Here is a 13,658-nt window from a genome sequence, read left to right on the forward strand (position 1 = left end):
GAACTCCTTTTCTCTTAGAATCACAGGACCCTTAACTGTGATGCTCTCGTCAGCCTTATTTTCCTCCTCTACTTCATCCCTCTAAATAGAATCTGGTATCCCTTCTTTTGTGCTTCTCTAGGGAAATTCCCTTTGTGTTGAATTTCAAGAAGATTATGACTAGTGTAAGTTATATGTGTGGCATTGTAAAATTAAACACACACACAATATATCTTATTGATGAGCCAAATTTCTAAGCCCTTGATTAATGAGCTAAAAGTGTTGGGACTTCCCTGGTGGCACAGTGGTTAGGAATCCACCTGCCAATGCAGGGGACTCAGGTTCGAGCCCTGGTCCAGAAAGATTCCCACATGCCATGGAGCAACTAAGCCCCTGTGCCACAACTACTGAGCCTGTGCTCTAGAGCCCGCAAGCCGCAACTAGTGAGCCCACGTGCCATAACTACTGAAGCCTGCGCGCCTAGAGCCCATGTTCCGCAACAAGAGAAGCCATGACAATGAGAAGCCCGCACACCTTAACGAAGAGCAGCCCCCGCTCACCGCAACTAGAGAAAGCCCACGCACAACAACGAAGACCCAACACAGCCATAAATGAATGAATGAATGAATAAAAGTGTTAAATAACTATTGCATTATTTGATTGATATTGATATACATATGTTTGCCCCAAATACATGAAGAAGGAATTAGGGAGAGTGGGGAGAAAGAAGTAAATAGGAAATTTTCATAGGCTTTTAAAAAAATTTCTGTTAGCTTTATTTGATAGCCTGCCTTCTGGGATTGTGAAAATCTAAAGAATTTGGCTGTTGATAAAGAGAAAAATTCCCATTTCACTCGAAGTATTTCCTCATTGAAAATAATCAGTTTGCAGCATCTAGCAAGACTTCTTATTCCAGTTGTTATCTGAGTTTAGAATTTGTTTATATGTACCTATTTCTTTTTATGTACCTGTTTCTACTTTATATATATATATATATATATATATATATATATATATACACACACACACAACATAATTATAGTTTTTAAAGCATACAGAATACTGACTTTGTCTAAACAGGTTATAAATAAGGTATTTCTATACTTATAAAAATTATTTTCAAAATTATTTTTCATATATGTACAGGATGCCAAGCTAGGGGTTTGACCATAGCAGTAAGCTGTTTTGACTTGCTTCTATGCCTAGTATTCTTGCTGTGTGTATAGAGCTACAAAAGGAATTTTGATTTGCTTCAGAGCTACATGTCGTATGCATATGTATGACATATTTTTATTTCAATTATTTCTTAACATTTTAAACTTTTCAGTATGTTGGAACGAGATTCCAGGAGAATGAATCCTGGTGTGAACCCTACAAATCAAAGGAGGCATCTTCTAGAATTTTCTGCTAAAGAGGAGCAAGACACATCAGATGGTATCATCCAGAAAAACAGCTACAGGTTAGATTTACATCTAAATTGTTTATACACAATTTTAACTAGTAGAGCAAACAAGTTACAAGGACATTCATTAATTTTACTCTTAAGATCAGTTCTAAGAATAAGTATACTTTTTAAAAGCTGTCCCAGTTTCAGAATTCTTATAGAGATGTGACCTTAAAAATCTCAGTTTGTGTGCACTAATATACAGATTGAAACGCATACAATATTACATATTATATTGTATATAATGTCTTTAATATAGTTATTTTATCTATCATATGTTTATACATATAATGTATTTAATATTTGTTACCATATCATCTGTGATAGATATGATTTGGTGGAATGATATGGTTGAACCTATTTGTAGTCATTAGATAAAATCATTTATACTTGTTTATTGTGATTTTTGTTGAATCTCCTTCCCTTGTTATAATTTAATTCTGTCTTGGTAAATTTCCATATAGCTTGTCAATAGTAAAAGACTTAACTCTATGAAAATACAATTTCTATGTTACGTCAACTAGAAGAAGGTTATAGTGGACCTTTTCAGACCTGTATACTATTTGATAAACATTTCCCTGTGTTATTTGTAATTGTTATTAGAGCCAAATGGAGCTAGGTCCTTGACTAACAAGGCAAAGGGAGGTCATAGTGTGGCAACTGTGGCACAGAATAATGCTTGAAAATCATTAAAGATTTGTTTACTCTTAACTAAGGTTTCACAGGCCAAAGGCATAGGGGAATCATTCTCCTGATTTTTACTTTGTTACACCCATACCATTTAATGAGATTATTACCATAGTCCTTCAGGCTTGTCTTCATTTAGTCTTCCTGGAAAAAATGCTAGTATTCATTTTTTGTTTTTTAGGAAGCTGCAGTGTGCAAAGTACTATGCTAAATGTGGCAGAGGATCCAAAGAATTATATGGTAGTGACTGTAATGCAACATAGAATGTGATAGATGCCATGATGTTGGAAAACCTAACATTTCCTGCCTTTTTTTTTTTACGTGCCCAAATTAGCCATACTTCTGAAATACTGATCTTAGTGATCATATAAGAGTGTCCCTGAATATTGCTAGAGTTTAATAGAAATTTTAACTTACTAAATAATTTTTCCAAGTTTGCCCTACATGTCCTGTAATTTTGAGTTCTGTTGTTGTCTACATGAGATCCAGCAAAGGTTACATTTTTAATAGATAGTCTTTGGATGTGTGAGAGTTGAGAGTGTGCTGCTTAGGTTGTATAGCTTGTTGCTAAAAATGGAATGAGATTAGACACCAGAAATTACCGTTCAGGTAATCTTGACAAGTATATTACTTATTTTGCACTAACTACAATAAATAGAAGCCTTCACTTACTATATGTCCATGTTAGAGTAAGGTAATATGGTGGTTCCCGGAAAGCACAGTACACTGATTGTGCTAGTTCAAACTAGAGGTCTGGATGACTTTTAGGCTGTAATTTATCAGCTTTCAAAGTAGTGCATGAAATGCAAGCCATCCCTCTGTCCCTGACCCCAGAGTCACCACTGCCTGTGCATAATCTGGGTTACTGGTCTTAGTAAAAAATGGATGTGATTATCGATTCTTGTAAAGGGTTACGTGTAAGTCTCTTGAAATATCTAAGGTTATTATTGAGGCACTTGGGAGATTTAGGTGTTGGTCCATTATTTGATGTTCTTTCTTTTATTATTATAAATACTGAATAACATACCAAAAACATGTTTGTGAAACATTTGAAAGCACCAAGTATGAATTTGTTTTAAACTGAATTTTAGGTGGTTTATTTATACTCAGCCATGACATTTGTATTTATTTTTTTAATGCAGCTTATTTTATGTTATGTCACATTTTTTAGGAGAGTTACGAGAACTGGTTCAAATAAAAAAGGGGTAGATTGTTGATGTTGTAATTTATAATATTGCATTTGCCTTTTATTTAATAATTAACTGCATATATTTTTTCAGTCTTAGAAATGTGTGGTATATAAATAATATGACCATATAGTTTGTCAACCAAACTGAGGCACTTCTAAGAATGAAAGGTGGAGCTAGTAATATTTATGTCAGGACGTCAGGCATAAATCAGGACTGTCTTAGATAAAGGGAAAAGGATAGTCACCCTACACATAAGGCGTCAGCCAGAACCTGTAGTCCAGGAATTCTCATTCACTCTAGCTCCTTAATACTGTCCTTCACTTTAGTGATTTATTTGTTGAAATGTTTTCTGTTGGTATGGAATGGTTTGCAGGCAGCCTAGAACCCTGACCATCTCAGGCCTAGTGTGGATCTAATTGCCTCCAGATTGCATGTTGGCTTAGGTTCTCCCTTTTCTTTCCCCTTCAACTCCACCCAGTCCCTTTCCTGATATTTTTCCTATCAGATTTTTTTTTCTTTCCAAAGAATATTTTTGGCTGATAGAACAAAGCCAGTCGGCACAGATGTGCAGAAATCATTACTAGAGTTTATCACAAGGAAATAAAATTATAAATCAGAATTACATTTTCAATAGTAGTTTTAGACTTTTCTGATGGACTTAAGCATTTGTATTTTAGGCCTGATTTTTAAAATAACAAGTATGTGACAGATCTTTGTTCTTGGCAGTTTTTTTTTTTTTTAGTGTGGCAAACAGCCTTTTCTTATAAGCATTCAGAATTTACCAAGTGCAAGGCAGAGTTTTTTTTCTTCTCCCTCAACAGCTAGTTTATGCTGATTTCCGTTTGTGTGTGCAGTCGTTACTTGTGTACCACCATCTCTGTTTTATTTCAAATAACTTAACCCTAACAGGCAGAAGAAAGGACATCAAGAATGTTTCTGGTGCAACCTGCAGGGAAGAATCATCTATATACCCTCAGCTGTTGCTTTTTTCCCCTTGTATGTGGCATACAGAGAAGTCTCTGACTTTTATCCTGAAGTTAGTTTTCCACTCTGCAAAAATTATTTTTATCAAGGGGGCCAGTGAATTCACTGTCAAATTCAGTGAAAACTTGTTTTCATCTTACTTGATCTTTCCTCAGCACTTGGCTGTGTAGGTCACTCCTCCTTGAAGCATTCTCCTTTTGTATTGCTACATTTTTAGTTTCCTCTTTTTTCATGGGCTCTGCTTCATCTTTGCAGGCTCCTCCGCTATCCAAAACTTAAGGCTTGGAACTGTGAACTTTTTTTGTTTTCTTTCTGCCATAATTTAGCACACAATCCATTTCTATATATCCTGATGACTCTTGAATTTATGTTTCCCGTCCAGACTTCTGAGTCTCTAGAGTCATATATCCAGTAGTTTCTTTGAATTCTCTTTTAACATTTCAAACTTAACACCTGCATAGTGAAACTCGAGGTCCTTCTCCGTATTCTGTTTCCACCCACTTCTCTACAATAGGCTTCTTTTTTTTTTCTATTTTTTTAAACATCTTTATTGGAGTATAATTGCTTTACAATGGTGTGTTAGTTTCTGCTTTATAACAAAGTGAATCAGCTATACATATACATATATCCCCATATCTCTTCACTCTTGCGTCTCCCTCCCTCCCACCCTCCCTATCCCACCCCTCTAGGTGGTCACAAAGCACCAAGCTGATCTCCCTGTGCTATGTGTCTGCTTCCCTCTAGCTATCTGTTTTACACTTGGTAGTGTATATATGTCCATGCCACTGTCTCACTTCATCCCAGCTTACCCTTCCCCCTCCCCGTGTCCTCAAGTCCATTCTCTACATCTGCATCTTTATTCCTGTCCTGCCCCTAGGTTCTTCATGACCACTTTTTTTTTTTAGATTCCATATATATGTGTTAGCATACGGTATTTATTTTTCTCTTTCTGACTTACTTCACTCTGTATGACAGTCACTAGGTCCATCCACCTCACTACAAATAACTCAATTTCATTTCCTTTTATGGCTGAGTAATATTCCACTGTATATATATGCCACATCTTCTTTACCCATTCATCTGTTGATGGACACTTAGGTTGCTTCCATGTCCTGGCTATTGTAAATAGAGCTTCAATGAACATTGTGGTACATGACTCTTTTTGAATTATGGTTTTCTCAGGGTATATGCCCAGTAATGGGATTGCTGGGTCGTCTGGTAGTTCTATTTTTAGTTTTTTAAGGAACCTCCATACTGTTCTCCATAGTGGCTGTATATTTTACATTCCCACCAACAGTGCAAGAGGGTTCCCTTTTCTCTACACCCTCTCCAGCATTTCTTGTTTGGAGATTTTTTGATGATGGCCATTCTGACTGGTGTGAGGTGATACCTCATTGTAGTTTTGATTTGCATTTCTTTAATGATTAGTGATGTTGAGCATCCTTTCATGTGTTTATAGCCAATCTGTATATCTTCTTTGGAGAAATGTCTGTTTAGGTCTTCTGCCCATTTTTGGATTGGGTTGTTTGTTTTTTCCATATTGAGCTGCATGAGCTGCTTGTAAGTTTTGGAGATTAATCCTTTGTTAGTTGCTTCATTTGCAAATATTTTCTCCCATTCTGAGGGTTGTCTTTTTGTCTTGTTTATGGTTTCCTTGCTGTGCAAAAGCTTTTAAGTTTCATTAGGTCCCATTTGTTTATTTTTGTTTTTATTTCCATTTCTCTAGGAGATGGGTCAAAAAGGATCTGTGATTTATGTCATAGAGTGTTCTGCCTATGTTTTCCTCTAGGAGTTTGATAGTGTCTGGGCTTACATTTAGGTCTTTAATCCATTTTGAGTTTATTTTTGTGTATGGTGTTCTAATTTCATTCTTTTGCATGTAACTGTCCAGTTATCCCAGCACCACTTATTGAAGAGGCTGTCTTTTCTCCATTGTATATTCTTGCCTCCTTTATCAAAAATAAGGTGACCATATGTGCATGGGTTTATCTCTGGGCTTTCTGGCCTGTTCCATTGATTTATATTTCTGTTTTTGTGCCAGTACCATACTGTCTTGATCACTGTAGCTTTGTAGTATAGTCTGAAGTCTGGAAACCTGATTCCTCCAGCTCCATTTTTCTTTCTTAAGATTGCTTTGGCTCTTTGGGGTCTTTTGTGTTTCCATAGAAATTGTGAAATTTTTTGTTCTAGTTCTGTGAAAAATGCCAGTGGTAGTTTGATAGGGATTGCATTGAATCTGTAGATTGCTTTGGGTAGTAGAGTCATTTTCACAATGTTGATTCTTCTAATCCAAGAACATGGTATATCTCTCCATCTCTTTGTATCATCTTTAATTTCTGTCATCAGTGTCTTATAGTTTTCTGCATACAGGTGTTTTGTCTCCTTAGGTAGGTTTATTCCTAGGTATTTTATTCTTTTTGTTGCAATGGTAAATGGGAGTGTTTCCTTAATTTCTCTTTCAGATTTTTCATCATTAGTGTATAAGAATACAAGAGATTTCTGTGCTTTAATTTTGTATTCTGCTACTTTACCAAATTCATTGATTAGCTCTAGTAGTTTTCTGGTATCATCTTTAGGATTTTCTATGTATAGTATCATGTCATCTGCAAAGAGTGACAGCTTTACTTCTTTTTTTCTGATTTGGATTCCTTTTATTTCTTTTTCTTCTCTGATTGCTGTGGCTAAAACTTCCAAAACTATGTTGAATAATAGTGGTGAGAGTGGACACCCTTGTCTTGTTCCTGATCTTAGAGGAAATGGTTTCAGTTTTTCACCATTGCAAACGATGTTGGCTGTGGGTTTGTCATATATGGCCTTTATTATGTTGAGGAAAGTCCCTCTGTGCCTACTTTCTGGAGGGTTTTTATCATAAATGGGTGTTGTATTTTGTTGAAAGCTTTTCCTGCATCTATTGAGATGATCATATGATTTTTCTCCTTCAATGTGTTAATATGGTTTATCACATTGATTGATCTGCGTATATTAAAGAATCCTTGCATTCCTGGGATAACCCCACTTGATCATGGTGTATGATCCTTTTATTTTACTTTTTTATTTCTTTTAACACCTTTATTGGAGTATAATTGCTTTACAGTGGTGTGTTAGTTTCTGCTTTATAACAAAGTGAATCAGCTATACATATACATATATCCCCATATTTCTTCCCTCTTGCATCTCTCTGCCTCCCACCCTCCCTATCCCACCCCTCTAGGTGGTAACAAAGCACCGAGCTGATCTCCTTGTGCTATGCGGCTGCTTCCCACTAGCTGTCGGTTTTACATTTGGTAGTGTATATATGTCCATGCCACTCTCTCACTTTGTCCCAGCTTACCCTTCCCCCTCCCCGTGTCCTCAAGTCCATTCTCTAGTAGGTCTGTGTCTTTATTCCCATCCTGCCCCTAAGTTCTTCATGGCCTTTTTTTTTTTTTAATTTTAGATACCATATATATGTGTTATCATACGGTATTTGTTTTCCTCTTTCTTACTTATTTCACTCTGTATGACAGACTCTAGGTCCATCCACCTCACTACAAATAACTCAATTTCATTTCCTTTATGGCTGAGTAATATTCCATTGTATATATGTGCCACATCTTCTTTATCCATTCATCTGTCGATGGACACTTAGGTTGCTTCCATGTCCTGGCTATTGTAAATAGAGCTTCAGTGAACATTGTGGTACATGACTCTTTTTGAATTATGGTTTTCTCATTGCCTTATGTATTGAGGTGCTCCTATGTTGGGTGCATAAATATTTACAATTGTTATATCTTCTTCTTGGATTGATCCCTTGATTATTATGTAGTATTCTTCTTTGTCTCTTGTAATAGTCTTTATTTTAAAGTCTATTTTGTCTGATATGAGAATTGCTACTCCAGCTTTCTTTTGATTTCCATTTGCCTGGAATATCTTTTTCCATCCCCTCACTTTCAGTCTGTATGTGTCCCTAGGTCTGAAGTGGGTCCTTTGTAGACACCATATATATGGGTCTTGTTTTTGTATCCATTCAGCCAGTCTGTGTCTTTTGGTGGGAGCATTTAATCCATTTACATTTAAGGTAGTCATCGATATGTATGTTCCTATTACCATTTTCTTAATTGTTTTGGGTTTGTTATTGTAGGTCTTTTCCTTCTCTTGTGTTTCCTGTCTAGAGAAGTTCCTTTAGCATTTGTTGTAAAGCTGGTTTGGTGGTACTGAATTCTCTTAGCTTTTGCTTGTCTGTAAAGGTTTTAATTTCTCCATCGAATCTGAATGAGATCCTTGCTGGGTAGAGTAGTCTTTGTTGTAGGTTTTTCCCTTTCATCACTTTCAATATGTCTTGCCACTCCCTTCTGGCTTGCAGAGTTTCTGCTGAAAGATCAGCTGTTAACCTTATGGGGATTCCCTTGTGTGTTATTTGTTCTTTTTTCCTGCTGCTTCTAATATTTTTTCTTTGTATTTAATTTTTGATAGTTTGATTAATATGTGTCTTAGTGTGTTTCTCCTTGGATTTATCCTGTATGGGACTCTCTGCACTTCCTGGAGTTGATTAACTATTTCCTTTCCCATATTAGGGAAGTTTTCAACTATAATCTCTTGAAATATTTTCTCAGTCCCTTTCTTTTTCTCTTCTTCTTCTTGGACCCCTATAATTCGAATGTTGGTGCCTTTAATGTTGTCCCAGAGGTCTCTGAGACTGTCCTCAATTCTTTTCATTCTTTTTTCTTTATTCTGCTCTGCAGTAGTTATTTCTACTAGTTTATCTTCCAGGTCACTTATCCGTTCTTCTGCCTCAGTTATCCTGCTATTGATTCCTTCTAGAGAATTTTTAATTTCATTTATTGTGTTGTTTGTCATTGTTTGTTTGCTCTTTAGTTCTTCTAGGTCCTTGTTAAACGTTTGTTGTATTTTCTCCATTCTGTTTCCAAGATTTTGGTTCATCTTTACTATCATTACTCTGAATTCTTTTTCAGGTAGACTGCCTATTTCCTTTTCATTTGTTTGGTCTGGTGGGTTTTTACCTTGCTCCTTCAACTGCTGTGTGTTCCTCTGTCTTCTCATTTTGCTTAACTTACTGTGTTTGGGGTCTGCTTTTCGCAGCCTGCAGGTTCATAGTTCCTGTTGTTTTTGGTGTCTGCCCCCAGTGGCTAAGGTTGGTTCAGTGGGTTGTGTAGGCTTCCTGGTGGAGGGGACTAGTGCCTGTGTTCTGGTGGATGAGGCTGGATCTTGTCTTTCTGGTGGGCAGTACCGTGTCTGGTGGTGTGTTTTGGGGTGTCTGTGATCTTATTATGATTTTAGGCAGCCTCTTTGCTATTGGGTGGAGTTGTGTTCCTGTCTTGCTAGTTGTTTGGCATAGGGTGTCCAGCACTGGAGCTTGCTGGTTGTTGAGTGGAGCTGGGTCTTAGCGTTGAGATGGAGATCTCTGGGAAAGCTTTTGCCATTTGATATTACGTGGAGCTGGGAGGTCTCTTGTGGACCAATGTCCTGAACTCGGCTCTCCCACCTGAGAGGCACAGGCCTGACACCTGGCCGGAGCACCAAGACCCTGTCAGCCACACTGCTCCACAAGGATCCTGAGAGAGGCAGGCCCTTTTCAGCTCAGGTGGAAATAGTGAAACTGGATCAATCAAGCCTTGTGGTTTGGGCACTGTACAGACAGAGACTACGATGCACTTGGGAGCAGCACCATGTTCCCTCATCTGTGAGAGGACTGCTTCACCACTCGCCCACCAGACAACCCAGGATAAAATGGTTACAACAGGCTTCTTCATTTCTGTTTCTCAAGCCAGAAACCCTGGTTCCTCCCTTTCAACAAGTGCTGTTGATGTTCCTTCCAAATATTATCTTGAATTGGTTCATTCTTCTTCATCTTCATTGCCACCACCTTAGTCCATAGTATCTTCAGCTCTTGCCCAGATTGCTATAGATCTCTTCTAGCTGGTCTCCCAGCTTCCCCTTTTGCCTCTATCAAAACTGTTTTTGGTAACAATGGCAAGGCATAAATGTAAATTAAAATATATCACTTCTCTACTTAACACCCTTTTGTGGCTTCTTATTACATTTAGTATTCCTTATCATAATCTGGTTTCTGTCTTTCCAACCTCATCTTGTGCCTCCCTCACTTGCTCACAACTCTTCAGCTGGTGAGTAGTTTTCCTTAAGTTCCTTAAACCCTCCCTTGTCCCACCTGCCTGTGTCTAGAACGCTCTTACCCCAGTTTCTATAGGGCTGGCTTCCTCTCATCCTTTATGCCTTGTCTTAAATACCATCTCCTTTTCAGACCATTTTATTTAAAGTAGACATTGTTGTTGGTTTTCTATTTCAACCGTATGTTTATTTCTTTCATAGCTCTTACCACAGTTTGGATTTATTTTATGTGTTTGTTTTCTTGTATTTGGTCCATCTTCTCCATTAAGGTCTTTGAGGATGGAGACTTCATTTCCCTTGTTCCCTATTGGAATTCCAGCACCTAGCACAGTACCTGGCACACAGTTGGTATTCAGTAAATATTTGTTGATTGAATTAATGAAAAGTACAAATCTAGCTATGTCCAATTTTGTGTTTATAGTTTTTCTTTTTGGATTTTAATATATCCAGTTTTCTAAATCCAGAGTATTGTATATAAAGAAATTCAAGATAGAGCTAAGATTTCTTAGTGAGAAAGGTTAAAATAGCCAACTGAAGGGAATAAATAACAATAATGCCCTCAGTTCAGATTCTAATTTTCAACTCAGATTTTACTCCCTACATCACACCCTGGATATGAATTCGCATGATATAGATCACTGTGATGATTAGGAAAGTTTATTTTTTGAAGCTAATAGAATAACTGGTTAATGTCACTCTGGTGTTTTATTAGGGATTCTAAAAGTTATATTTAACTTTTCAAGGCTTATACTTTTCTCCTGCCAAGTATTTTATGCTTTTCCTTTCCCCTACCACACACACTGTTTTAAGGAGACTATTCAGTTCTGTTATCACAGAGTTGAGAATGACCACAAAACTTCAGTCCTGGTTACATAATACTTTCCTATCAGTCATAAGTCTTTCCTATCAATCAGTGGGTCTTTCCTCCAGTTTCCCCTCTTACTTTGTCACCACCTCTGTTCCAGCAGCACTGTGTATGCCTTGAGCTCATTGAAGACATGAGCCATGTGTTATCATTGTATCCCTAGTTTCGGGTACATAATAATTCAGCAGTAAATGTGAACTACCATGATAATCTCTGTAGAAAATTGGAAAATGAAATTTGTGCTCTGTGGTCTATACGTCCCTGCTTTTTAAATTACATTCACTTCTTTCTTGCAGTATGTTCTATTTACAATATTAAAAAAATTTTTTTTGTTGAAGTATAGTTGATTTACAACGTTGTGTTAATTTCTGCCGTACAGCAGAGTGATTCCGTTTTATATGTATACACACATACACACACACACACACACACACACACACACACACATTCTTTTTCATATTCTTTTCCATTATGGTTTATCATAGGATATTGACTCTAGTTCTCTGTGCTATACAGTAGGACTTTGTTGTTTATACAATATTTTTATTTCCATGAAAACTTAATACTAGCAATGACTTTCCTATAGCAATCTTCTTCTTAGGAATTTAAGACAGAAGGCAACACATTTTGTAAATCTGTGTTTCAGATATGATCATTCTGTTTCAAATGACAAAGCCCTGATGGTGCTAACTGAAGAACCGCTACTCTATATTCCTCCACCTCCCTGTCAGCCCCTGATTAACACAACAGAATCTCTCAGGTGAGTGTTGTCAGTTGTTGCAGATATATCTGAGTGGGTTCCTGTGTTTAGCTTTGGAACCTAGAAAAGTATTTGTTCAGATTAACCAAGTGGTTGAGAAAACTCTGAATTATTTATTGAATAACCATAGGCATATCAATTGTTGTCCAGTTTCCCCAGCAACCTGATAGAGATGGTGATGGGTCTATTTCATGTGATGGTATTGGGGTTGTATACTTAAATATGTCTTATTTGAAAACTGAAGAATGATATTAATATAAAAATTCAGGGTAAGTGTTAGACTTGCAGTGGTAACATTCATAGTGGAAAGTACCTTTTTCTTCAAATTAGGAAGATAATAATTTGAAGATATGTGATTCTGGAGTCACTTTCACATTAGTGTACTTTTCTTTATCTACTTTTCCCTTGAATTTTTTCCTGTGATTTTGGATCCTATCTTTGAACCTCAAAAACTGCTTCAGTTTTTTTGTGATACGTAGTAATCAACTATAGTTAAGTAAGTATAGTCTGACATCTTCACAACTGCTCTAAAGAGTAAGCAAAATAAAGGGAAGTTATATTTGAACTGGCCTTTTTTTTTTTTTTTTGAAATTTCCAGTGTTGGAAAATTTGGATTATAGTACCTTGAAATTTCTCCTCCTGAGCAGTTGATTCATTCTTTTTCTACTCCCAAAAAAAGCATGATTTTCAAAGGCTTTAATGAATCCATTTGTTGTTAGGAGTCCTGTGACTTGTTTTATGCTCTCCAGTGTCTCCAGTATTGTGTGTACATAGTCCAGGAGCAGAAACAGGAAATACTTTTTTGTGGAAAAACCTTTGCATCCAATATTGATGTTTGCCAGGTATTTAGCTCTAATTTTCTTTGAATTTGAACTCATGATTGAGGAGGCTACCATATAAAAATGCATGTCATTAAAAACAACTTAACATTAAGTGTCTTAGCTTTCTCAAATCAAAAAAGAATATTGAACCATTAGGCACTTGGAATGCTCTTTGGAACCTCAGAATATGATTAAATTCATTTCCAACCAAAGGTGAGACATCTCTTTCTATGAAATATGTTTAACTAATTAAGCTATTTTATAGGTTAAATCATGAACTTCGAGGGTGGGTTCATAGACACGAAGTGGAAAGGACGAAGTCGAGAAGAACGACGAATAATCAACAGAAAACCCGTATTCTTCAGGTTTGTTTCTGCTTGTCTTTGAACAGTAGTTGGCATATTTGTTAGAAGGCTTCCTGCAGATGGTTTGCTCTCTTCCTTGGAACATTTGGGAAGCTTGAACTTTAGCCACTTCCCATTACCTCCTGCTGCTACTGAAGCAGGTGTCACTGCCATTGAAGCCCTTCTCCCAGGTTTCACAGCACTCATTTACGTTTTACAGCACTAGTATTTCCTGCTCAGGCACAGTGCTGTTTCCTGCTCTCTCCCTCAAATTTGCTTTCAAGCCAGGGGTTTTATGCATGGACATCTGTATGACATGTTTTTGGCACAAATAATATAATAAATGATACTGTTTATCTCCCCTGTTCTTAGAGCTTTTCAAATGTAGGACAGCTTGGAAGTGAAGGCACATCTCCATGGAGGGCATTTTTGTACTTAGACTTGTAGCACTACAGGTT

At 36.9% G+C, this 13,658-nt stretch overlaps 1 protein-coding gene across 1 annotated transcript in view; it reads left to right on the plus strand.

Annotated features, from left to right (window-relative positions):
* The window catches only part of ATF6 (activating transcription factor 6), a 225,394-nt gene that overhangs the window by 69,282 nt on the left and 142,454 nt on the right, over positions 1-13,658 (plus strand). Inside the window, exons 10-12 of the mRNA XM_059935010.1 lie at positions 1,307-1,438; positions 11,922-12,035; positions 13,122-13,221. Coding sequence (XP_059790993.1) covers positions 1,307-1,438; positions 11,922-12,035; positions 13,122-13,221 — 346 coding nt within the window. The remainder of the gene's footprint in view (positions 1-1,306; positions 1,439-11,921; positions 12,036-13,121; positions 13,222-13,658) is intronic.

Source organism: Balaenoptera ricei, chromosome 1 (genome assembly GCF_028023285.1).
Source record: "Balaenoptera ricei isolate mBalRic1 chromosome 1, mBalRic1.hap2, whole genome shotgun sequence".
NCBI lineage: Eukaryota > Metazoa > Chordata > Mammalia > Artiodactyla > Balaenopteridae > Balaenoptera > Balaenoptera ricei.